Genomic DNA, 23,455 nt, shown 5'->3' on the forward strand with positions numbered 1-23,455 from the left:
TCCGGCTCGGAGGCCAAAGGGCATCAACCAAAAACCCTCATTTCCAATGGCAGGCCACCGTTTAGCATAAACGGTGACTTCAGCCAATGGAAATGAGGGGCGGGGCTTCAAGCCCTCTACTGAAACTCCTCATTCACAATAAATCTCGCCGAGGCGAGCAGTGCTTTGCGCTGCAATGCCACGCGAGACCTAAACACCATCCTCCCTAAAAGATGTGCTATTAAATTCTGAGTTCAGGCGTACCAGATTTCAATTTTCTATCTTGCTTCTATGGGAAGATATGCAGGTAAACATGTTACACAGCATTTCCCATTCTGTCCTATGGGCAAGATGGCCTTTCAATAGTGAAAAACGAAATTGGCAGTATTTCACTATCAGAACATGTTACCCACACTAGTACAAGTCCTACCTTTCACATTCACTGCACCCTGCCCAGGGGGGTACCTTGGGCCTACCCTAGGGGTGTCCGATGTGTAAGAAGAGGAAAGGGATAGGCCTGGCAAGTGTGTACACTGGCGAGGACAACATGGCAGTTAGCAAACTGCACACAGGCACTGCGGTGGCAGGCCTGAGACCTCTTTTCAGAGCTACTCATGTGGGTGGCACAATCAGTGCTGCAAGCCCACTAGTAGCATTTGAATTACCTGCCCTGGCACACTCAGTGCACTTTACTAGGAACATACTGGTAAAACAAATATGCCAATCATGGATGACCAATCACAATTACAATTTAACCAGGGAGCACTTGCACTTTGGCACTGATCAGCAGTGACAAAGTGCCCAAAGCATCTAAACCAGCAAAAACGAATTCCAGCACAGTGTCAAAAATACAGGAGGTAGAGGAACAAAGTCAGTGGAAACCACGCCAAGGATGCCAGGTCTAACAAGCTGCAACCAAAAGGACACATCAATAGGTGCATAGAATAGCACCATTAAACGAGTGCACTGCACATCACATGATGTCCCTGTGCCAGCTGCGACTCAGTCATGGAGGCAGGGCGGTGCTCACAGGCAACTGGTAAGGACACATTTGTTTCTGCACAAAAAAAAAACTACAGTGCGTTAGCAGCCCCTTCAATATCTGCATGGGTTTGTCTCTAGCACTGGTGCTGTTGGACTGACACCGCAGGAGAGGCAATCACTTAACACAAGGGGCACAAGGCCCCACACAAAAGACAGCAGAACAATTCAAACACTGCAAGCCATCACAGTGGCCTGAAGATGACACAAGTGTGGTTCTAACAGATTGTGATTCTTTCAGGTCATGCACAGGGAAAGTAGAATGCAAACAGCCCAGGGCCTACAAACAGGCTGAATTACCCAATCCATCAAGTCCAACAGCTGCAGTATCGAATGCTATCCCTACTAATGAGCGTTAGTACTGCACTAGGTCATCACCAGCTAAACATAGTAACAAAAGTAGGGACACTGCCAAAGAGAGACAGTATCAGCGAATCAGGGTGGCACAGCCTGCAATGCCCCCCAGCCTAGAGCAGACAGAAGAAGTCAGCCTCGGAGGCTGCCAGGTTCGGTCTGACAAGCCAGAAGGAGAGGCTGCTACTGTATTGCCAAACTGCCAGGATACTGGTTTCAGAGAGGTAGCAGACATGAGCCTGTCTCCCTAAAGAGGAGAGAAGAGGATTAGAGAAGCAGAGCAGTGAAAGGGAGGATAGTGCTCCGACCCTGGAATTCGCGCAACAAAGGAGAGGAGGCATCACAAGAGGACACCCAGAGCACGAGGTGCAACCTACAAGGTGCCACCCATTAAAGAGACTGAGAACCCTAAAGACACCACACTGGTTGGCCATGCCTGCCAGATGGACACAGCCCCAGGCAAGAGAAGGCCCAAGGAAAGTGAAGCAGGGCCTGAAGGTGGGCAGAAGCACACAATGGCATGACTGTGGTGCAGACACTAGGAGCACATCGTCCTGCACCCTCAAGCCCCTCAAGCACACCGTGTCACACCTCACCAACCAGGCTTGATGGCACCGGCACCTCAGGACGCAAGTCTTGCACCACCCAGGGAAAGTGGGTCAGAACCACAGCTCACTACTGTCTGCGGAATAAGGTCCCAGAAGAGAAAACACCCCAGATTAGGAGCTCCAGAAAAGTCCTTGAGGAGGGAATGTGCGACATATGGCATGACGCCACACCGACCCAGAGAAGAAGAAGGCCAGTCAGCGGGAAGACCCTCGAAGCAAAGGGCCAGCCACACATATCGACCTATGGAGTAGTAGCTCCAAGAAGGTCCTTGAAGAGGAGACACGCAACACGTGGTCAGACGCCACACTACACTCAAAAAGAAGAGGAGAAGCAGATCAGCAACTACCCTGATCATCACCAAGCCAGAGTCCAACACCCGTGGCCGGTCTACGGAGACAGTCGACCACTGAGAGGCCATGTTAGCTGGCCCTGAAGAAGGTGCATGCTGATGCACCCAGAAAGAGAAGAGACTCAAATGACTAGAGGTCTCACCCACATGGTCTAGAAACAGACGACCACTGAGAGGCCCTGTTGGCCTGTCTTGCAGATGGTGCATGCCGCTGCACCCAGAAGAGACTTGAAATGAGAAGTCTAAACTGCACCATTGTAAAGAAGGCGTATGCCGCAGCACAAAGGAGAAAGAGTAAGTGTGACCTGCTGGGTCACACAGGGAAACCTGACAATCAACCAACCCTAGCAGGGAAGATCAAGAGAGGCCAGGCCTGAAAGGAACGCTCAAGAAGACTCCAGTTGCTGATGGAGTGCATCTAGACATACAAGCACCAAGCCACCAAGGTAAAACGAGGACAACCTGGCAACAGCACATCGGGGAACCGAGAGTAAGCTGCAAATACGTGCAAACCGTGTCTCTGCCCTATGCTTCCCATAGTATCTATCCAGACACAGTCACAAACGGCTCAGCAGCCCAAGACATCCAGGCAAAAAGGATGCAGATGCTTCCACAAAAGATGAATGGAAGTACCTGGCCACCATCACTCACAGGTGTTGACGTCCCAAGAAAGAAGGCCTGCAACCATCAAGGCAAGTAGTTGCCACCTGTCGCACTGGTTCACCCAATAACTGGCAGCCCCATCATGCAAGCCTCTGTCTAGTGCTTCATCACAACTGCCATCCATGAAGCAGTGAGCATGCTGAGTGGAGTCCAACACTGCTATCAGAACTACACACAGAAGCACCAGTGATACTCAGAAGACTCAGTCAACCAGAGACTGCCTGCTCACCCTGCCTGCACCCTGATCCTGGTGGCGAGAGCGAGTCTTGACCAAGACCCATCTCCCCCCTGTGACTGCACAAGTGACTAGGCAGTGTCTCCTCGGCGTTCTTGCAGCGGCCCAGAGATGGCACAGATGCAGCCCCAGCGTAGATCAAATGAAGTCCCATGGCAACCCATCCAAGGGACCTACACAAGCGTGATAGATGGTCTTGTCACTTCCCCACTGTCAGATACCAGGAGGTGGCAAAGCCTTGCAGAGGGGACCTTAATAGGTTGCAGCACAAGATGGTCTTCAACAGGTCAAGCAACATCACCAAAGAATGCTTTGTGATTGATGCTTTGCGATGGACTCTGACAATGCTCCTGATGCACTGTTTTGAATTGTTGACACCAACTCTCTGGATTGTCAGCAGAGTGGACCAACTCCACACAATAGACAAGGTTCCATCTGGTAAGCTAAGAGAATGTCCCTAACTTCTCTGTGCCAGTGTTTATGCCCTGAATCCCTCAAGTTTAATCTTGAATGCGAGCAGAGATGTCCTGTTGCAGCCAACTTCATAAGTCCATGCGTCCACTGCAGTCCTGCTGATTGACTCTAGTCCCTGATGAACTGACAACGTGGTATCCATTTTATTTTTACGTCAAGCCTAGACAGCGCATGTGCTGCTCTGTGAGGCATGCTGTATCTGGAATAGGGACTTCTAGCACCTCTCATCTTTTCCATTGTCTCATGTTCCTGTCCTTCCTAAATGCCTGCTTCCGTTTGGCCAGTATGTTTAATTAATCCCGCCTTTTGGCCTTTCCAAAACTCCCAGGAGACTGCCACTGTTACGTGAGCATATTCGTTTTTTAATTTTCAGTTCCTTTGGTCTTTTGTTCATTGTTTTATCATGTCGTGCAATCAGCATGGGACACTCATGTTTCCCACGGCATTTGCATTTTGTTAAAATGTGGGATTTTGTTTGTGTAAGGGCGTTAACCCGATCCTTAATGCATGCTAATGTGCTGCATAGCAAAATACTACATGTCGGTTTTCGTTTGTGGACGCGTGTTCACCCGTTTCTAAACGCATTGTAATGTGCTGTATGGCTAAATACTTTTTTTCAAATCACACCGAGTACTTCCTTTTTTTTAAATTTTTTTTTTTTTATTAATGTTCCACAAAAAGAAGCAGATAACAATGCTTTCCAGGCTCTTGTGGTGCCCATTTTATGAGTGTTGTGCTTTCATTACTTGTTTTCCATTTTTTAGTAACACCTGGAGAAGGTCTTTGTAGGGTTGACAAAAAAGATTTTTGCACCAGGCGCCTACAGCGCTAAAGGCGGCCCTGGCAGTATATGCAGATTAGACAATAGCTTTTGTATGCGGCACTTCATGCTGTTTCTAAGCGCTGTACAGCTGATGGGTAAGCGCTGTAGCCGGTGGATGAGCATTACTGCGAGTCGATGGATCACCATCAGGATGGATAACTGAGAACTGAAAGAGCTTGGAAGCATGGAGCAGCGATGAGCTGAGAGTCTTGCAAAAGCAAACAAGAGTTGAGGGGTTAGCAACAGCACAGAGGAATGAGAAGCCAGCGGGGAAATTGAGGAATCACTGCGATACGGAGAGCAGTAAGGTTATCTTTTAACACTAGGATGCATGGTATAAAAGAGGGGCGCCTTTTTTGTCAAAGTTGTATTTCTAGCAACAGAAAAGAAAGTACAGGTCATGACACTTGTAATACCACAGAATGGACCGGCAAGCGAAGAATAGAAAGGTACAGACCCAGACCCAAACCCGGACGTAGACGAGGCAAGCTTCACCACTAGTAATATATGCCAAAGTAGGTGTACAGCAGTGCGAAAATATGAGGCGTAGCAGGCCCAAAACTGTGCCCCGGAGATCCCCCATGGGCAAACTCCATAGACCAATAGTCCGGTGTCCACAGTCTAGGTAGAGAATAAGAGTCCATTCAAGCCGCAGTCTCTGTGCCAAGGAACATCAAACTGATTTTATAGAAAACCCAACTCCCCACAAATCCCCCCACCCCACCCCCCGCCCCCCATTAGGAAAAAGAGAGAAAGAACAGAAAGAAAAGGAAGAACCATAGAGAGAGAAGAAGAGGAGAAGCTCGAGGAGGGAATCTGGAGATCCAGGGTCAGAGGCATATCCATCAAGGGCGGGAGGCCGGGCGATGCTTCCGCCAGGCAGCACTGTGTCCCCGAAATGGAAAGAGGGGCGCCTTTTAATATAAGGAACGTGTACACACAGGTTTGTGTTACTATTTTGTGCATTTCACTGATTAGCCTAATTAAGAGACGGTCAAACGCTCGGAAACTGACTCTGAATGTGTACCCTTCCTTGCTCCTCATCTGCTGTTGCTGTCCCCATCCTGTTCAAGTAGGGAAACCCTGAAAATGTAGCCTGAGCCCACAGCCCTTGGTCCACAGCATGCTCAACTCAGGATAATGGGAGTGTAGCGGGCGGTAACTACCAGAGCCTCACCATCAAAACTGTCGGGTGCCAGTATACGTGCATCTTGGTCCCTACTTTCGGGCCTGCTGTGCAAGACCTGGAGTGGCAGATGGGCAGGGTTTTCCTGGAGAGCAGCAAAGGCCAAATTCCCCAACCACATGATTCACATAAATAAGACTGTTGAGGCTTCAGTTTGCTTTTGTTTCCCACTTCTACAGTCTCAGCATGCTAATGTGTGGCTTTTCCCTGTATTTTAAGTGGCCTACTTCATGACAAATTAAAAGCGCATCAATAAAGACATATTGTTAAATTCAGAGAAAATCACCTTCTTGCAACTTGAGTATCTAAAATGGACCCAGAAATATTGCTAAACTTGAAAGTAAGGTAATGAAATCCTCACTATGTAGGAGGGAGGAGAGGGTGTGGCGTTATGGACAGGACTGCCTACTTTGAATCAGGGGAACGAGGGTGGATTCCCGTCAGTGTACTTAAGGTCTTGTGATTCTGGTCAAGTCACTTAATCATTCAGTGCTTCAAATGAAGAAAAAGCAAATCTGCCCTTGTGTAATGCAAATCTCATCATTTAAAGCACTCCAATACCATAACTCTGGCATCATCCTTATTACAAAGCGCACTCTAGGGTTAACGGACTTTTTTTCTTTTTCCGTTTTTCACTTACTGTATTCTGCATGCGGTTAGTCTGTTATTCATTTATTTTTTCACACGTCCAATGCGCGCTCACATCATTGCCCGTCAACTTATATCACCTGCATTTCGATTTCAGGGGCACGTTATTGTCCTTCAGTGTCCCGCTGTTTCAGTCCCAGTTCCTGTGTTTCATCAGTGAGTTTAGTTTGCTTTGCCACAGGTCTGTTACTCTCGGGCATGGTTAATGCACTGACACTTACATTAGCACATTTCTCATTTTGCAGATACATGCATCCACAGCACAAAATGCCATTCCATATAAATACACTCTATAACATACAATTCCACTCCACATAATTCCTGTAGACTCAATACCGCATAATTACTTACCACATACTTCCCCTGCACACCATGACACATAATTCCACTACACAAAGCCTACAGTAGCCCAGGCCCTGAGCACTAGACTCCTAAACACCAGAAAAAAATCATAATTGTCATTCAAAAAGCCTCTCATTAATACGAAACGAAATAAATAATCGAAGATATTTTTAAAAGCTAGGAAAGCATCTTGAAAGCGTGCAATATTACTGTCCCGAGAGAGAATGCAGATTGAACCAGGAAAAATGCTTCCATAAAATATTAATAATAAATGTAAAGCTGTTATTTCAAGTCATTGGTCAACCAGTAGGATATGCACCCGAGCATGTGGAAATGTTAAATCTAGATTTTACTCACCCTTGCCTGGCAGCATCGAAGATATCTGATGGCTTGTTGCAGTCTGTCGTACAGGCACTGAAGGACAGTCCGGGGTCAGCCCCCTGCGGTGCCACCCCCTCCGCCGTCTCATTTCGGCCATCCCCGGCCCCGGACAGCCTGCTCCACTTGGACCGCTCCCGGATCCCAGCTTCCGAAACTCCCCCTGGCGGGGCAGGACGAAGCGGTGCCATCTTTCTTGACCCCGGACGGATGCCTCCACAGCCTTACGGTCTCCTGACAGTCCAAGCTGATTCGGGCACTGATCGGTGACTCCTGCAGGCGAGGGAAAGACAACACCCTTCTCAGATACATTTATCGTCTGCGCTGATCCCCGCGACACTGGACGCTCACTCTGCGCTGTAGGACAAGCAGCGCTGTAACAGAGGCCTCTCTTTGTGACGCACCGGCCCCGGTTTAACCCTGCCACAATACTTACGGAACTGTACGCAATGTAGTTAGGAAAGTATTGCATTTACAAATGTATAATAGACTTAAAAAGGATAGAATTTAATCAGTATCTACTCTGACTATAATAACTTGTACTGAATTTTATAATAACGTCATATTTCAGTAGAATTCAATAAGTAGCTTATCTAAGTAATGAAACATTTGCTACTGACTTCTCAAAAGAGATAAATAAACTCACCCTTTCTGCAGCGCCCACAGTCCGTGTGGCACTGGAGGTGAACTAAACGTCTTCTGCACGTTTCACTTTCCACAGCCAGCATTTCCTCGGTCAGGAACAGTTTTCTGCTGGGCGCTGTATTACATAGCAACACTTCGTGGCGGCAGGGCAACCGCACCGACCACACCGCAGGGCTGCCACCTCTCTCCTTCCAGGTCCTGTGTATTTTGGCTTCTTCCTTGAGTGTGACCTGAGTCTGTTTTCTAGCTCAAACCGTAACACAGACAGACAGCCACATCATCAGGTGACAACCGCCCAGGAGATTGTTTAAAGTTTACAGAACTTGCAGCCACAGTTTTCCGAGCTACGTGTGGTGGTGGCGGAGGGGAGGGGGTCTGATTTCCAGCGTGCAAGGCATTCCAGCCTGACAGCCCAGTTTAACCCTTAGGTGCATTCGCCTAAAGATCAGTCGAGGCTAAACCACACGCTTGAAATTAATCATGCCTTATTTACAAAGCGCGTAGTGCGGCAGGAAACAGGTTTGCAGACCTGTGCCACATGGTGCTATGAGTCCAACGTAATGTGTCAGGTAATATTTACCTGAGAAAAATAAACTACCGATGTACACGTGATCATGTGACATGCTGGCTGCACACCAGCAGCAGGCAGACAACCGACCACGCTATCTTGTTCGCTCAAGCAGTGTATAAAACAAATTTTTGATCAGTCAATTGGCGGTTATATCATTTTCGGATCTTCTTTGTGAGGGAAGCAAACCCTTTAAAATTCACTTTAAAGTTGTGAAAAATGTACTTTGTGTCAGAGGTGGTGTAACACTAACAGCACCAATCCTTGCCTTTGATGCAACGATAGCCCTAAACATCAAACTAATGCATTGATACCCAGGGTCACTGGAATTGCCTGTAAATGGAAGAACAAATCACGTGACATCAGTTATACCTACCAACTCACACGGCGCCACCGTGTGACACAGGAAATTGATTCCCATCACACGGCTCCTCATAACACGGTAAAAGACACACAATTGATGGACTGAATGCAGAACAAATCAAAACATTCACCCCCAGTCAAGAGATCTGGGTTAAATCCATCATTCTTTTGCTCACCATGCCACCCCAGGTTAGACCTGGCCATATGCAAATCAGTCTTGACCCTGTGCCTCATGGGAACAGTCCAGCCCGAACTGCCAAGCCAGGTCCTCCCTGGACCGGAAACAAGCATCCTAGGACCGGTTTCGGAGTTTCACCCCTCTTCAGCCAGGATAGCTTCATTCCAGTGCCACAGTGAGCCCAGGACCCACGTCTGGGCATACCCTGGTGCACTTAGAGTGAGAAAGCAAAAGACACACAGTTGATTGGATGGAATGTAGAACAAATCAAAACATTCATCCCCAGTCAAGAGATCTGGATTAAATCCATCATTTTTTTGCTCACCATGCCATCCCAGTTTAGACCTGGCCATATGGAAATCAGTCTTCACCCTGTGCCTCATGGGAACAGTCAACCCGAACTGCCAAGCAGGTCCTCCCTGGACAGGAAACAAGCATCCTAGGACCGTTTTTTAATTTATTTTTTAAATTTTGTTTTGTGGCAGAAACTTTTATTAAGTGCTTGAAAGTTGCGATACATAGCTTATAGGGAAGTGGTACCTCACCCCTTAGGGAGGGCAGTCCACTTTAACTTTTCAATCAATGTATTTTAACATTTACATTCCATCAGTTTGGGATTCAGAAATGTTTGCAGATTGCGTTTACGATTTTAAGGAGTACAGTGGGGAAGGAGGGTTTTGTTACAGTTCTTCCTCTTCCTCACTTTCCTTCTTGTCCATGGCTGCATAGTCTCTAAGCAGGCTGAGCGCCATCCTGCGGCACCCTTCTCTGTTTACCACCCCTCCATTGGTCACCCGGCGGGTCCTGGCATACAGGAGAATGCCCTTCATACAGCAGAGGAGTCTCCAGCACCCCTGGATAGCTTCCTCTGTATGTGTCCCTGGAAACAGCCCATACAACATGGACTGGTCCGTAATGTTCTTGTAGGGGATGAGGGCTACCAGTTCTTGTCGTAAGGCAGCCCGTAGTCTCTGGGAAAAGGGGCAGGCCCAGAAAAGATGGTGTGCAGATACCTCTGCAGGGCATCCCCTTGGGTAGTTCCTGTGTGGGTACAGGCCTCTGCTGTGCATGAAAGACCTCACTGGCAGGCCCCCCTTCACGGTCATCCATGCAATGTCGTGTCTGTTGGTCAGAGTTGGGGAGGATGCATTTCCCCACACATGCGTTGCCGTCTCTGGTGGCAGGTCACTCACTGGTTCAGTGGTGTCCATGGTCCTGATCAGTTTGTGGATTATCTTGGGCTTCCAGAGGCTAGGAGTAACACAGTTCAGTCCAAATTCCCCCACAAACTTTTCCACCTCCCTGTAGTACCATGGGAGGTCCCAGTTGAAAGTCACCACTTATCCCATCCCAGCCATCTCCACACCGGGAGGAGGAAAAAGCGGACGACCTTGTAGGCGGAGTGGTCCTTGTTCACATTTGACAGGGTTATTCGGACACAGCCACACACAACGAAGGCCCTGAGGATCGTTGAGATGTCGGGGACTGCCTTCCCTCTTTGCGGTGCTCCTCGGGCATGACTGATCTTTTCATCCTGTCCATCTTTGAGTGCCAGACAAAGTGGAACACCATGCTGTTGATGGTCCGTGCTTCGTTGGCCAGTAGTGGCCAGGCCTGTGTCACATATTGCAGTGCGTCGTTCCTGAGCACCAGAGCCTTCCCTTCAATGCTCAGGTTTCTCAGGCTCCAGAGGCCCACTTTTTGCCTCACCTTGGCCAGGCGTTCATTCCAGCTCTTCGCTGCTGCCCCTGGTCCTCCAAACCAGATGCAGAGGATCTTCATAGGTCCTGCCTCGATGGGGAAGGGGAGAGGCTCATTGCAGAGGGCCCATCGCCCGAAGAGTTAAGCCTGTGACTTGTCCACGTTGATTTTCGCCCCTGATGCCTTGCCAAAGTCCGTGCACGCATCCAGCAGGGATTGGACCGATTTCTCATCCTGCTGTGCAGTCCTTGCCGGTGTGGCCTGGTTTGCTGCACCTGTTGCATAGTTTGGGCGGCCTAGGGTAGTACAGGTATCCTGAGTCGGGCCCTAGGGAGAAGCTGGAAGGGGGGTGGTGGATTCCATCTGGGGCCGCCGGGTCCTCTTTCAGCTTCATCATCACTGTCCATTTACCATCCCAGATGCCATCACTGTCCAGGTTGTGGGAGGGTTCTTTCGTCACTGTGAAGTGGCGGCGTAGGAAGGTTGTCAGGTCTTGGATATTGACGTGTGGGTTGTAAACGTGCGCGGTCATTCTCTTAACCTCCAGCATGAGCTGGCATTCCAGGTAGAAGTCGGAGAAAGGTTCCTCCTCCCGTCGTGACCAGCACATCTGCCAATTCCTCCTGCAGATTTGTTCAGACATGAACGTAAGCAGGTAGGTGCCTTTGGGTGCAGATTTCTGCTGCTGTGAACCCCATCTTGGTTACCAACAGCTCAGTGAATATCTTCCTGCTCAGGTGGGGTGTGGAGCCGTTTGACTCCACCTTCCTTTGCAGCTTTACGGTGTTGTGGAACCATGGATTCAGAGGTCTGCTCATCGTGCTGCTCTGCTGTGCTGTGCCCAGAAGAAGAAGAAGAAGAACGATTCCTCAGGGAGCTGGTAGCAGGTAGGTAATCCTCAGGTCAGTAGACAGGGTCCCCTTCAGGTGGGTAGAGGACGCAGGCAGACCCCCAGCTCCAGCAGGGTGGGTGTCCCAGCGAGGGCTGGCAGGGGTCTCCTTCAGGCTGGCAAGGGATCCCAAGCTGGCAGGCAGCTCCTTCAGGCAGTCCACAGCAGGCAGGAAGGCAGTCCACAGCAGGCAGCTCCAGCAGTCAAAGCAGCCCTAGTAAGTCAGGCAGATCCAGCAGGTCAGGCAGTCCCAGTAGGCAGACCTCAGCAGGCAGGCAGCTCCAGGCAGCGGGTGGCTTCAGCAGGCTGGAGTCCCCAGCAGGCAGTGGTCCTCAACAGGCAGGAAGGCAGGTCCAGAAGGCAGGTGTCCTCAGCAGGCAAAGCTCCAGCAGTAGCTCTTAAAAGTGCATTTGTGTGCATAAGAGCACCAAGTAGCTCTTTTGCAGAACAGTGACCTCCAGTGGCGACTAGAGGTATTGCAGGCAGGTGATCGTGTTGTCTCACCTGCCAGGACAGGAAACAATCATCCTTAGACCCGTTTCGGGGTTTCACCCATCTTCAGCCAGGATAGCTTGATTCCAGTGGCACAGTGAGCCCAGAACCCACGTCTGGGCATACCTGGCGCACTTGGAGCGAGAAAGCAAAAGACACACGATTGATGGATGGAATGCAGAACAAATCAAAACATTCACCCCCAGTCAAGAGATCTGGGTTAAATCCATCATTCTTTTGCTCACCATGTCATCCCAGTTTAGACCTGGCCATATGCAAATCAGTCTTGACCCTGTGCCTCATGGGAACAGTCCAGCCCGAACTGCCAAGCCAGGTCCTCCTTGGACCGGGAACAAGCATCCTAGGACCGGTTTAGGGGTTTCACCCCTCTTCAGCCAGGATAGCTTGATTCCAGTGGCACAGTGAGCCCAGGACCTACGTCTGGGCATACCAAGCGCACTTAGAGCGAGAAAGCAAAAGAGACACAATTGATGGACGGAATGCAGAACAAATCAAACCATTCAACCCCAGTGAAGAGATCTGGGTTAAATCCATCATTCTTTTGCTCACCATGCCACCTCAGTTTAGACCTGGCCATATGCAAATCAGTCTTGACCCTGTACCTCATGAGAACAGTCCAGCCCGAAACTGCCAAGCCAGGTCCTCCCTGGACCGGGAACAAGCATCCTAGGACCGGTTTCGGGGTTTCACCCCTCTTCAACCAGGATAGCTTGATTCCAGTGGCACAGTGAGCCCAGGACCTAAGTCTGGGCATACCTGGCGCACTTAGAGCGAGAAAGCAAAAGACACACAATTGATGGACGGAATGCGGGGCAAATAAAAACATTCACCCCTAGTCAAGAGATCTGGGTTAAATCCATCATTCTTTTGCTCACCATGCCACCCCAGTTTAGACCTGGCCATATGGAAATCAGTCTTGACCCTGTGCCTCATGGGAACAGTCCAGCCCGAACTGCCAAGCCAGGTCCTCCCTAGACCGGAAACAAGCATCCTAGGAACAGTTACGGGGTTTCACTCCTCTTTAGCCAGGGTAGCCTGATTCCAGTGGCACAGTGAGCCCAGGACCCACGTCTGGGCATACCTGGCGCACTTAGAGCGAGAAAGCAAAAGACACTCAATTGATGGAAGGAATGCAGAACAAATCAAAACATTCACCCCCAGTCTTGACTTTTGATATAACACGGTGGCATGGAAGATGAGCAGAAACTACCGTAAATATTGGTATTTAGCTCGTTTTCCGAGGCTTGTAATTTCCGACATCCATTAAGAGGCGTGAAAACACCCCAGGATATTGGCATCAGCCTCAGCAAGCTTTTCTTTTGGGCAGAGAGGGCTTTGGGGCGGGGTAGGGTTCAAAAGTGCCTCATAGGTACTTCTCAGAACTAGGCCCGCCCCTTCAAGGCCCCGCCCTCTCCTCACACAGTGAGATTGTACTTCAAGTTGTCAGGTACGCATCATTGATAAAATTATGGAGCAAGGAAAAGCAAATTTTGCGGTATATTCTGTGGCTTTATTAACATATTCTCTTCTAACCCCTCGTGTACAATAGTTTGACTAGAACATAGAACATTGCACTAAGCCGAAGACTAGCCTGTGTGCACATCTTTTGTAATAGCAGTGTGCCTATTTTCTTCTGTTTATCCCAGTTATGTTTTAGAACAGATATTTTGTTTTGTGGTTACTCCAGTTTGATGCTATGAGTCCATAGAAGCGTTTCATTTTGTAGGAAAAAGCCCTGCAGAGGACCGGGCCGCCTATTGGTAGCTCAGCTATAAACTCTTCAGGGACGTGTACTTTAAGGAGGACAAAGCAAGATTTTCTTAGCGATAGCGTTTTAAAATAATCTTAAATTTGTGTTGTGCGTATAGCGACATTGGGCAGGACCCTGACTTCTGGCACAGTGCATTTCAAAGTGGAGCATTCCACATCTGGATTAACCGCCCTCCATCTTCCTTGAGATCAATTACGTAGCAAGGGTACCCATGAGTCCTGATGCACACAAGGCAAATGGGCGGTCTTACTGCTGGACTGCTAGTAAAATATACAAGGTGAACAGGGTTCAGTGGGCCACCTAAGGCCTTGGTTAATGGTGCCACTGCACCTGCTGCCCCATTGGTAGCTACGCCTTGGTTGCAATTGTACTAGGGTTGTACATTCTTGTTTGATATGTATGATTGCAGGATGTGGTTGGGTGTATACAGTAATTGGTTCAATTGCGGGGGTCTAAAGATTTTCTTAGGAGCCTGCACTGGTGCTACTAAATGCTAGAACAGCCAAGTCTTAATGACACCTGTAAAATCTTGGGGTTAAGGGGGGTGATGACTCACCGTAAGCAATAACCACAATCATTCTCAGGGTGAACAGTCACTAAATTAACCTGAGCTCAATCCCCTGGTATTGATGGCACAGAGCAGACAGACTTAACTTAAAGGCAATGTATAAAGTATTTATGCAAAAGCAAAAAAGTAATAAAGCCAAAATAGCACATAAGGAAATTTCCAAATGTTAGCAAAGAAAATAACACCAAAACAATAAAAATCCAATAGGGGAAACCGGAAATATACATTTTTAAAGTTTATGGTTCAAAATAGCGCCAAAAAAGGTTAAGCTCCAATCTCAGTCAACTTGTCGTGGTAGACCAGAACCAAGCCGCACTATGAGGCCGACCGCAATTGAACACAGGTTAGTTACAGAAGCCAGGTTCGACCCGGTCAGAAGTTTTACCTTCATACTTAGTCTCTGAAATGGAAGTAAAAAACCCTCAGCAGGGCAAGGCAGCAGGCTGTGGCTTAGAAGGGCTCCAAGAGGCCATTGGACAAGATCCCAGTGAAACTGTTCACTTTTGGCTGAAAAGTTGAGAGCGGGAGAAATTTGAAGTTCGCACCCAAGATTGTCCCTCACCGACCAGATACTTTGGGATTATGCCACTGGTGAAGATTCCATCGTTCGGAATTTCATCAGCGTTAAAAGGCAGCAGGCTGTAGTCAAAGAGGGCTTCACGAGGCCAGATGCCTTCTACGCGAGGCCCCACTGAATCGGATTTGCTGCTGTACAAAAGCTCTGATTGAGGGAAACCTGAATTCTCAGCCCACTGGAAACCCACCTTCGTCACATCGGCTTGGAAGGTTTGCCTTTATCCTCTGGAGGCCTCTGAAGCCAAAGTCCCAGGCTTCTGAGGATGTTAGGAGGAGAGTACTTTGGCACAGTCCAAGGTACCAGGACCTCCGAAACAGCTCTTGGAGGGAGGGGTCAACACTCACTCCAGCAGAAGCCACCATCAGGGCCCAGGGCATGTCCAGTTGGAGCTGGTCAGCTGGCCAGCTGCAGGAAAGGCATCTTATAGCTTATGTCCCTGTAGCTTGAACAGACTGTCAGCCTTAGGATCCTTGGAGTCCTCTACTTTGTCTTGGGTGCAAGAGGGAGAGCAGGGCCAGTCCTCCAGGCTCTTCTCGGGTCTTTGACAGCAGGTAAAGTCCTCTTCTGATCTTCCATAGGTCCAGTAGTGTTCTGAGTAGGGAACTGTGGGTGCAACATTTGTGCCTGGCAGCCTTTGGGAGTGGTGCCTCCTGGCTCACCCTAATCAATGGGGTAAAAGTCTCCAAGAGTAACTTTAAAGCCTTTTGCCGTAGTTCCAGAATGCCCTACAGCCAACAATCCCACAGTTTTCCTCTCTGCCTAAAATCAATATGGCAAAACCTTTCTTCCCCTCTGCAGAGCCTATGTCCTCACTCCAGAGGTATGGCCAGGAAAATAAGTAACCCCTCCTCTGTTGTCACTCTAAACCAGTTTTGATGACAGTTTCCTCTCCCACTAGGATCGGTGCCTGCATGACTGGGAGTCAACTAACATTTGAATGTGACAAGGTAGGCCTTTTTGAAGTTAATGAAGTTCCTGTGCACAGCACACTGGATATCCTGTCACGGGAAGAAGAGCTCCTCCCCACACCCAAGGCCTTTGTCCTGCTCTGGTAGCAGTATTCACACCTCATCAAGGGGCTATTCATCTGGCAGGTAATAGTTGGAGCTCATGAAAATGAGCCTCTAGAGGCTTTAGGAAGGGAAAAGATAACTCTCCAAAAGTACCTTTTCATTGATAATTATTAAAGATTTAACTTTACCATTAAATTGAATTTTGTATAACTATCAAAAAAGAGTCTTTAGATAATTCTAGCTGTTTCCTAACTGAAATTAGCATTATTAAATGTAATAATGTAATCCAGTGTTTTCCTATGGAACAATCAGCCTTGCTACAGTGAAAACAGTTTTTGGTCCTTTTACTGTATGCACATGTTTAACATTAAACATTTACACGTCCTACTTTTAAATATCATGCACCCTGCCTTATGGACAATACGGCCTACTTAGGGGTGACTTGCAAATATTTAAAAAGGAATGTTTGCTATATGGAGTTATTGTAGTAGGTCAGACTGCAACAGCCCAGTTACAATTGGTAGGCCTGCATTCATGTTGGCACTGTCCCTGTAGTGAGTGGCCCAATGGGTACTGCAGTCTACTGGTGACATTTAACTTATAAGCCCTGGGTACATTTCTTATCATGTAAATGGGACTTATAGGTAAGTTAAATATGCCAATTAGGGGTATGCCAGTTACATCATGTTGAAAGGGGAGCAAAGGCACTTTTCCACTGATAAGCCAGGGTAAAGCTCACAGAGTTGTACAGCCAGCAAGCCAAAAATCTGGGCTACACCACGCAAAAGATGCTAACTTTCAACAAAACCTCATGCCTCTTTCTTCCATTACCATACACATCCTGTCTCCCCATTTTGCTTGTACAAACTATTTTCATTTCAGCTTTTTCCATTCATCACAGATTTCCTCTCTTTTTCTTTCTTTCTCTTTTTCGTTTTCTCTTTCTCCTTCCTTCTCTCTTTTTCCTCTTTGGCTCTGAGCCAAAGTGTGATGATATAAAAAAAACTGGTTTTGCCATCAGTCTTGACCCTGCTTCAATTGGAACAGTCCAGCCTAAAGTGCTGAGCCAGGTTCTCCCTGAACCAGAACACAAGCAACCCAGGACTGGATTCTCTCTAGATATGGGCTCGTCAGCCTAGTCCAGCTTGGTTACAGTGGCACAGTGTGCACGGGAACCACATCTGGACATACCCATCCCACTCTGGCTAACACACTAAAATATACAAAAATAATGAATGGAATGCTTGAATTAATCTCAGTCACTAGTAATTACTCGGGCCTCATCCAAATCCATCCTCATTTTTCACTACATGTGTAGGAGGCTGGTTTAGTATATGGTGCACACTTATTTAAGTGAAGCACCTTGCACTAATCCAGGCAACGCTTATGGTCATTTTAGTGGTCTTTGATAACCTTGTGAAAGCTCTCTAAGTGGTAACTGTGGAGAGCAGCCTTCAGGCTTATCTTGAAGGTGTGTTAAGTAGCTTGTTTTACCAGTTCTAGTTATGCAGTGTAGGTTACATGAAAAAAGAACCACACAGTGTATATATAAAAATATGTCTATTTATTACACAATGTCAGAAAAAGAGGGAGATACCCTGATTATAAGAAAAAGGGACGGGGTAGCACTGAAGAAACAACAAAAATCCCTAATCAGAAGTAAAAAGTTTAAAATTTTGGGCAACAATACTCCATGAATAAGATCAAGACTCAATATGGATCATATGCTGAAAAAGCCTACAAAGTGCATCAAGACTATACATCAAGTTTCTTTAAACATATAAGTATGCAGTCAATATTAATAAGGTACCTTGAGGAAATGATTAATATATAAATGTAGGATTTATTTTATCATAACAAGTTTATCACATTACATACATGATTAAAAACATCGCCTCAAGAGGTTACATTAAATTTCTATAGTTACACTTTAACATAAATAACAAGAAAACTAAAACAGTCGATGTGGCGTTCCGGTGAAACTTGATTCCTTCACCTTCTTCAGGACAGAGTTTTCAAAAACATTCTAAATAGCAGAAAACATTTTGTTAAGGCACAGATATATACCTTAAAGACCATTGACAAAGAAGCGCTTCTACATTGTAGCGTTATGTAAAAACAAATGCATACTTAGAAGATATGGACTAATCCTCTAAGTTAAATCTATACTCAAATAAATAACTGTACATGTACCAGCACATGATCCATAAAATAAGGGGTGAAAAAGAAAATTATACTACTGGGACCCACCTATTCAGAATTTGTGGAGATCAAGGCTTTTCATAAAATTTAAGGCACTTGATTGTAATGGAAGGCAGATGCTCATCCAAAAGAAAAGGATGTCCTAAATAAATAAAGGGTAATAGTCAGGTAAGAAAAATACCCTCATAGTTGTCCAACTTATTCTTAAATAAGAGCTATAACATACCTTTAAATTAGTACATAGTCCTTTATCTTAGTTCGTTAGGGCCACCGGAAATATGAATCAAATTTAAAAGTTGATTAAGGATGTAAGCCTAAATATTTTTTAAAAAAAAGAAAGTGATCACTCAACTTATTCCAATATTGCATTTTATACCCCCAAAATATAAATACAGGGATTATATTGGTTTACCGATTGGAAACTGAAATGTGCATAGCCAAAGAATGTACCGTGATTTTCAGCTTTTATTTTTAGAAGATCGACGTGTTACATAGTGGCGATGCTCTAGTTAAAAAATTGTTATTAAAAAACACATGATAATTTTTTAAAGAATAAACGCAAAAAACGTTTTGTACTATTTTGATAAAATATCATTCAATTACCTTCAGAAAGTCCATGATGTTATTCAATAAATTTAAATTGTAACTCAATTTTCCATATAGTTATAACTACCTAGAGGGTGCTATCATTCTCAGTATTATATCCTGTGTACTAGGTAGGTATAGTATATCTTTGTTTAGAGATCACCATCCTTAGAAAGGGGTTTATCTTGATACAAGAAGACGTATGTATGACACCTGATTAAATTGCAGGAGTGCTGGCTGGTTAAGCGTTTATGTTTACTGTCCAGATTGTACAGGTACTGGCAATTTTAATTTATGAAGTGGTTGGCAAACGTTGCATAAAGTAAAATTAATCAACGTGCCTGCATAGACTGCAATATCAGTCGGCCTCAAAAATAGTCGCACTGTATAGAGAAAGATGTCGAATTGAAAATTACAAGAGTCGACATGTTGCTATCCCAGCATGTGGGATAAAGATTTTAAAAGCAGAAGCCCTTTATGTTAGGCTACTATGTAGATTCTTGAATGTTCTTATCCTTCAGCGGAAAAGACCACAAGAAAATTTATTTTATTGAAACGTAGTATAACCTTCCATCTTTTTTTAATAATAAAAACGTCACTATGTTGTTGCAAAAAAAAAAAATTATAGCTATCAATATAGGGTAAGTATTATAATTTCAATATAAAACTCACTCTTCAAATATCTAAAGAGCATTTATGCAGTATTCAATAAAAAGAAAAAAAAGCCTAGAGAGCTGTCTACTCACCAAATAAACGACGAACGGCCTCCCTGCGCTAAAGAACTTTTTCCGGGTCAGGATACGTCATACTCAACCCGGTACTCTTTTTATACGCTAAGAATGCTGAGCGTCATATGGGAAGGCGGAGTCTCGTCTTCCATGCGTACAGGGCAATCTACATTGTATTTGAATGATAATTTATTTTTTAGAATTTTAACATGATATATATTTTTTTCAGGTTTGGGAGATGTCAAATGAAACCACTGAATTAAGGCCGCATATACCATTAAATTTAACCTTGGTATATATTCCTAACTAAGAGCGTAATATGGCGGCCATCTTTGAATGGCGAAAAAATCGGTTGTAGAAGTAGCTGACAAACATAATAATGAATCTATGAGCGAAATATGGTGGCCATATTTGAATGGCAATAGAATCGGTTGGAGAAACTTGCGGCCATCATAAAGTGGCTGACAAACATAATAATGAATTTATAGAAAAATGAATATTCATTGAAAAATGTATACTGGATTATATGTTTCATAAGTTGAAATATAAATTCAAATCAGCTTTTCACAATTTACTGTTTCAACCGTTCCTATATGTATTAAATTTAGACTTGTAAAATTGTTCGCGCTTTTTTCTTTTTACTGTGCGGTCGCCACTACGTGCATTCATTTGGATTGCTTCAATCACGCACCATCTCAGATCATCAATTTTATGTTGTTTGTCAATCCAATGTTCAACCAGTGGAGCAGTTTGCTTTATGGTTCTCATAGCAGATTTATGTCCAGTTATTCTGACCCTTATTTCTCTAGATGTGTCCCCAATATATCCTTTATCACAAGGACACAAAATCAGGTAGATCAGATTTTTTGTGCAACAATTTGTGAAGTTCTTAAAGGTATGTGTGACACCTTTGTGTACAATCACAGACCCTTTAATGATGTTGTCACAGTTGTTACAGGAGCTACAGGGAACGTTCCCAGTAGGGAGAGGTGCATTAATGATGCTGCGTTGTTTACATTCCATTTCGTTCCTGTAGGTATGTACCTAACAGTTTTTAATAGTCTGATTCGGTCATAGGTTTTTCTAATTTCACACCACTTTGTGTGTTCACAAAGTGCCAGTTTCTGTTTAATATATTTTTTATTTTGTTACAAATATTGCTAAAATTGGTCACAAATATTAAAAGAAGTTTCTGTGGATCTGAGTTTTGTATTTTATTTTCATATAAAGGGTCCCTGTTGTAGTATTTCGCTCTTTTATATGCCCGTCTAACCAGTTTCTTAGGGTAACCCCTTTCTAAAAATATTTTTGTCAATTTATCGGCATGCAGATTAAAATCACTCATGCTAGTGCAATTGTGTCTGACACTAAGGAATTGAACAAACAGAATATTGTCCTTTTGGCATGCTGGATGATTACTATTGTAACGTAGTGTTACAGTCTGTGGGCTTGGTGAACAATTCAACTTGTAACATACCATTCTCATTTTTTATTTTTACGTCCAGGAAATCGCTGCTATTTTTATTGATAGATGATGTAAATTTCAAATTAATGTCACCTAGATTAAGCCATTCAATGAATTCTATTAAGGATTATCTGGTTCTTTTCCATAGAAAAAAACATCATCAATATATAGGGACCAGTTTTATATATTCTCATAAAAAGGAGCCGATACATTAAAAACATGTCTGTCCTCAAATAAGGCACAGACAGGCTAGACTGGGAGCACAGGTTGCTCCCATGCTGGTCCCTTTCACCTGCCTAAAAAAATCTGTATTGAAAAGAAAAATGTTATTTTTAAGGATAATTTCTACATATTCAATAATAAAAGTGGCATGTGTAGAGAAGTCTCCTGCTTCATTTAAAAAGAGGCCCTTTCACATCTGGATTGTGTCATCCTGAGATATGTTGGTGTAAAGGGCCTTAATATCTTGAGTGACAAGCCACTGAGTCTCAATATCATACGGGAGATTCTCTATTTTCTTAATCATAGCTGTGGTATCTTTGATATAAGCTTTTTGTAGTATAACTAAAGGTTGAAGAAAACCATCCACATATTTGCTGAGTGGTTCAGTTAGTGAATTTATTCTTGAGACAATTGGTCTTATCGGGGGATTGTGAATGTCCTTATGGACCTTAGGTAGGCCAAACAGCACTGTAATCATGGGGGTTGAATTCCTTAGAAAGTTATATTCATCTTGACATATAATATCATCCTCCTTGGTTAGGAGTAATAGATTAGTCACCTTACTGATCAGACCATTCCACTCGCCTCTGTTAGATTTTTGATAATAGGATTCATTATTCAATAAGGTTAGCATTCTCCTATTGTAGTCACTGGTATCCATGACTACAATGCTACCTCCCTTGTCTCTTGATTTGATGGTTAGATCAATACATCATTCGAGGGCAGTAATTGCCATTCGCTGTTGCGGAGATAAGTTATTGTTCATGCAAATTTTTTTATTTTTTTATTTAAGAGGTCATCAATGGTTTTCTCTACTACTCTTTCAAAGAGTTCTATATCTTTATTAACCAATTGTAACGGTGGTGTGCATGAGGATTTAGGTTTTAAACCTGACTTGTTCATGCTAGGTATTCTATCCTTACCTTCAAAGAAACTATTAAGTCTTATTTTTCTGAAAAATCTCAGCAGGTCCCATTCTAAATTGTACCTATCTACAGGTGAGGTAATGGCATATCCTAACCCTTTTTCTAAAACGTTTTCTTCATCCTGTGTTAAAATTCTGCTAGAGAGATTAATTATTGGTGCTTTATTCCCTAGTCCCATCCCTTCTGATGTCTTGTCATCATATAGGTAAGTTGTTGTGTGGGATTTTGGGGATAAAATCTCTCTCTCCCCCTGCCTGTTCGATTTTGGCCATAATTCACTTGGCGCTGCTCTAAAAAAGAGAAGGTTTCTCTACTTGTGCCAGGAGCAGCTTCCCGATACTTATCATTGCGATTATCATGTGTGGTATCATTGTCTGAATCAGAGCTGGTGTATGAGGTATCGAAGTTACTCTTTTTTTAGGGAAATTTCTTCTGGGTTGTTGCCAATTATTTCTGTTATAATTCTCTTCCCTTGGCCTATCATAATAATCTTTCTGCAGGTAAGGGTAGACATGTTCTAAATTATATTTGGTAACATCCTTCCTAACTTTGTTGGATTTTTTATTTAGTAAGTATTCCCTATATCCAGAGATATCATTTTGTATTTCTTCTAATTTCTTTTTTGTCTCTTCTAACGAGGTACTCTCTCTTAATTTAGTTTCCATCTCTTCAATTTCCCTCCTCTCAGTGACCAGTATTTCAAGTGCTGTTTCTATTATAAGTAACATCCAATCACGGCTACATCTGTTAGCTATGAATGTCCAGTTCTCAATACATTTTTCATTTTTTATAAAAACACCTGGTTCATTTTTGACCTGTAAACCTTTGGGTATGATACCTTTTTTGCAATATTCAATCAAGAAATCAGCTTGCAATTCAGTCCTGATTGTTTTTTTCTTTTAGTTCCAAAGTGTCCTCCATTGTTCCTCCTCACTATTATCAATTGTAATAGAGGATATATTCTTTGAGGTACCGTTTTTAGGTCTCGCTGAGACAGTGCAAGCTGTCTTTTTATTAGGTCTCGCTGAGACAGCACAAGCTGTCTCTTTGAGACATTCTGTAAGTGGGTTTTCAAAAGTGCTACCCACATGGTTTTGCTGGCCTAGAGCTTGCGTGCACGATGGCGTGCACATGCACAGCTGCTCCTCTGCTCCTTGCATTCCCCACCTCCCTTCTCACCCAGCCCTTTGATGCTCTGCTCGCATCTCCCTTCTCCTCCTCTTTTTTCGTCAATTGTATTCAGGCTCCTTGCATTCCCCCCTCCCTTCTCGCCCAGCCCTTCTTGTTTTTACTGCACTTCGACCTCTGGGTAAACATCACAAATCATTTAACGCAGTGTGTGAGGCGGCAGGAGTGGCTCGCTGCACCGATGTGAAACACAGCTCTTCCCCTACTCTGTGGGCTTTGAATATACCCAGTGATTTTCATTAGTTGTTTTGTCTGTCTTCCAAAATGTTTCG

The 23,455-nt window shown here is 44.8% G+C and overlaps 2 protein-coding genes across 3 annotated transcripts in view; one reads left to right on the plus strand and one right to left on the minus strand.

Annotated features, from left to right (window-relative positions):
• LOC146862333 (uncharacterized) overlaps positions 1-23,455 on the minus strand; it is a 228,593-nt gene that overhangs the window by 159,619 nt on the left and 45,519 nt on the right. The window contains exons 1-2 of one of the 2 annotated variants that reach the window (XM_085641534.1): positions 7,728-8,081; positions 7,061-7,354 (exon numbers count right to left, since the gene is read on the minus strand). In XM_085641534.1, the coding sequence (XP_085497660.1) occupies positions 7,061-7,272 (212 nt within the window). In that variant the 5' untranslated portion in view covers positions 7,273-7,354; positions 7,728-8,081. Of the gene's footprint in view, positions 1-7,060; positions 7,355-7,727; positions 8,082-23,455 lie in introns of those variants that run through there. The other variant, XM_085641535.1, reaches the window with a different exon arrangement.
• LOC146862334 (uncharacterized) overlaps positions 1-23,455 on the plus strand; it is a 216,212-nt gene that overhangs the window by 10,085 nt on the left and 182,672 nt on the right. The gene's annotated exons all lie outside the window — the stretch shown is intronic.

The sequence above is a fragment of the Triturus cristatus genome, chromosome 2_2 (assembly GCF_964204655.1).
Source record: "Triturus cristatus chromosome 2_2, aTriCri1.1, whole genome shotgun sequence".
Taxonomy (NCBI): Eukaryota; Metazoa; Chordata; class Amphibia; order Caudata; family Salamandridae; genus Triturus; species Triturus cristatus.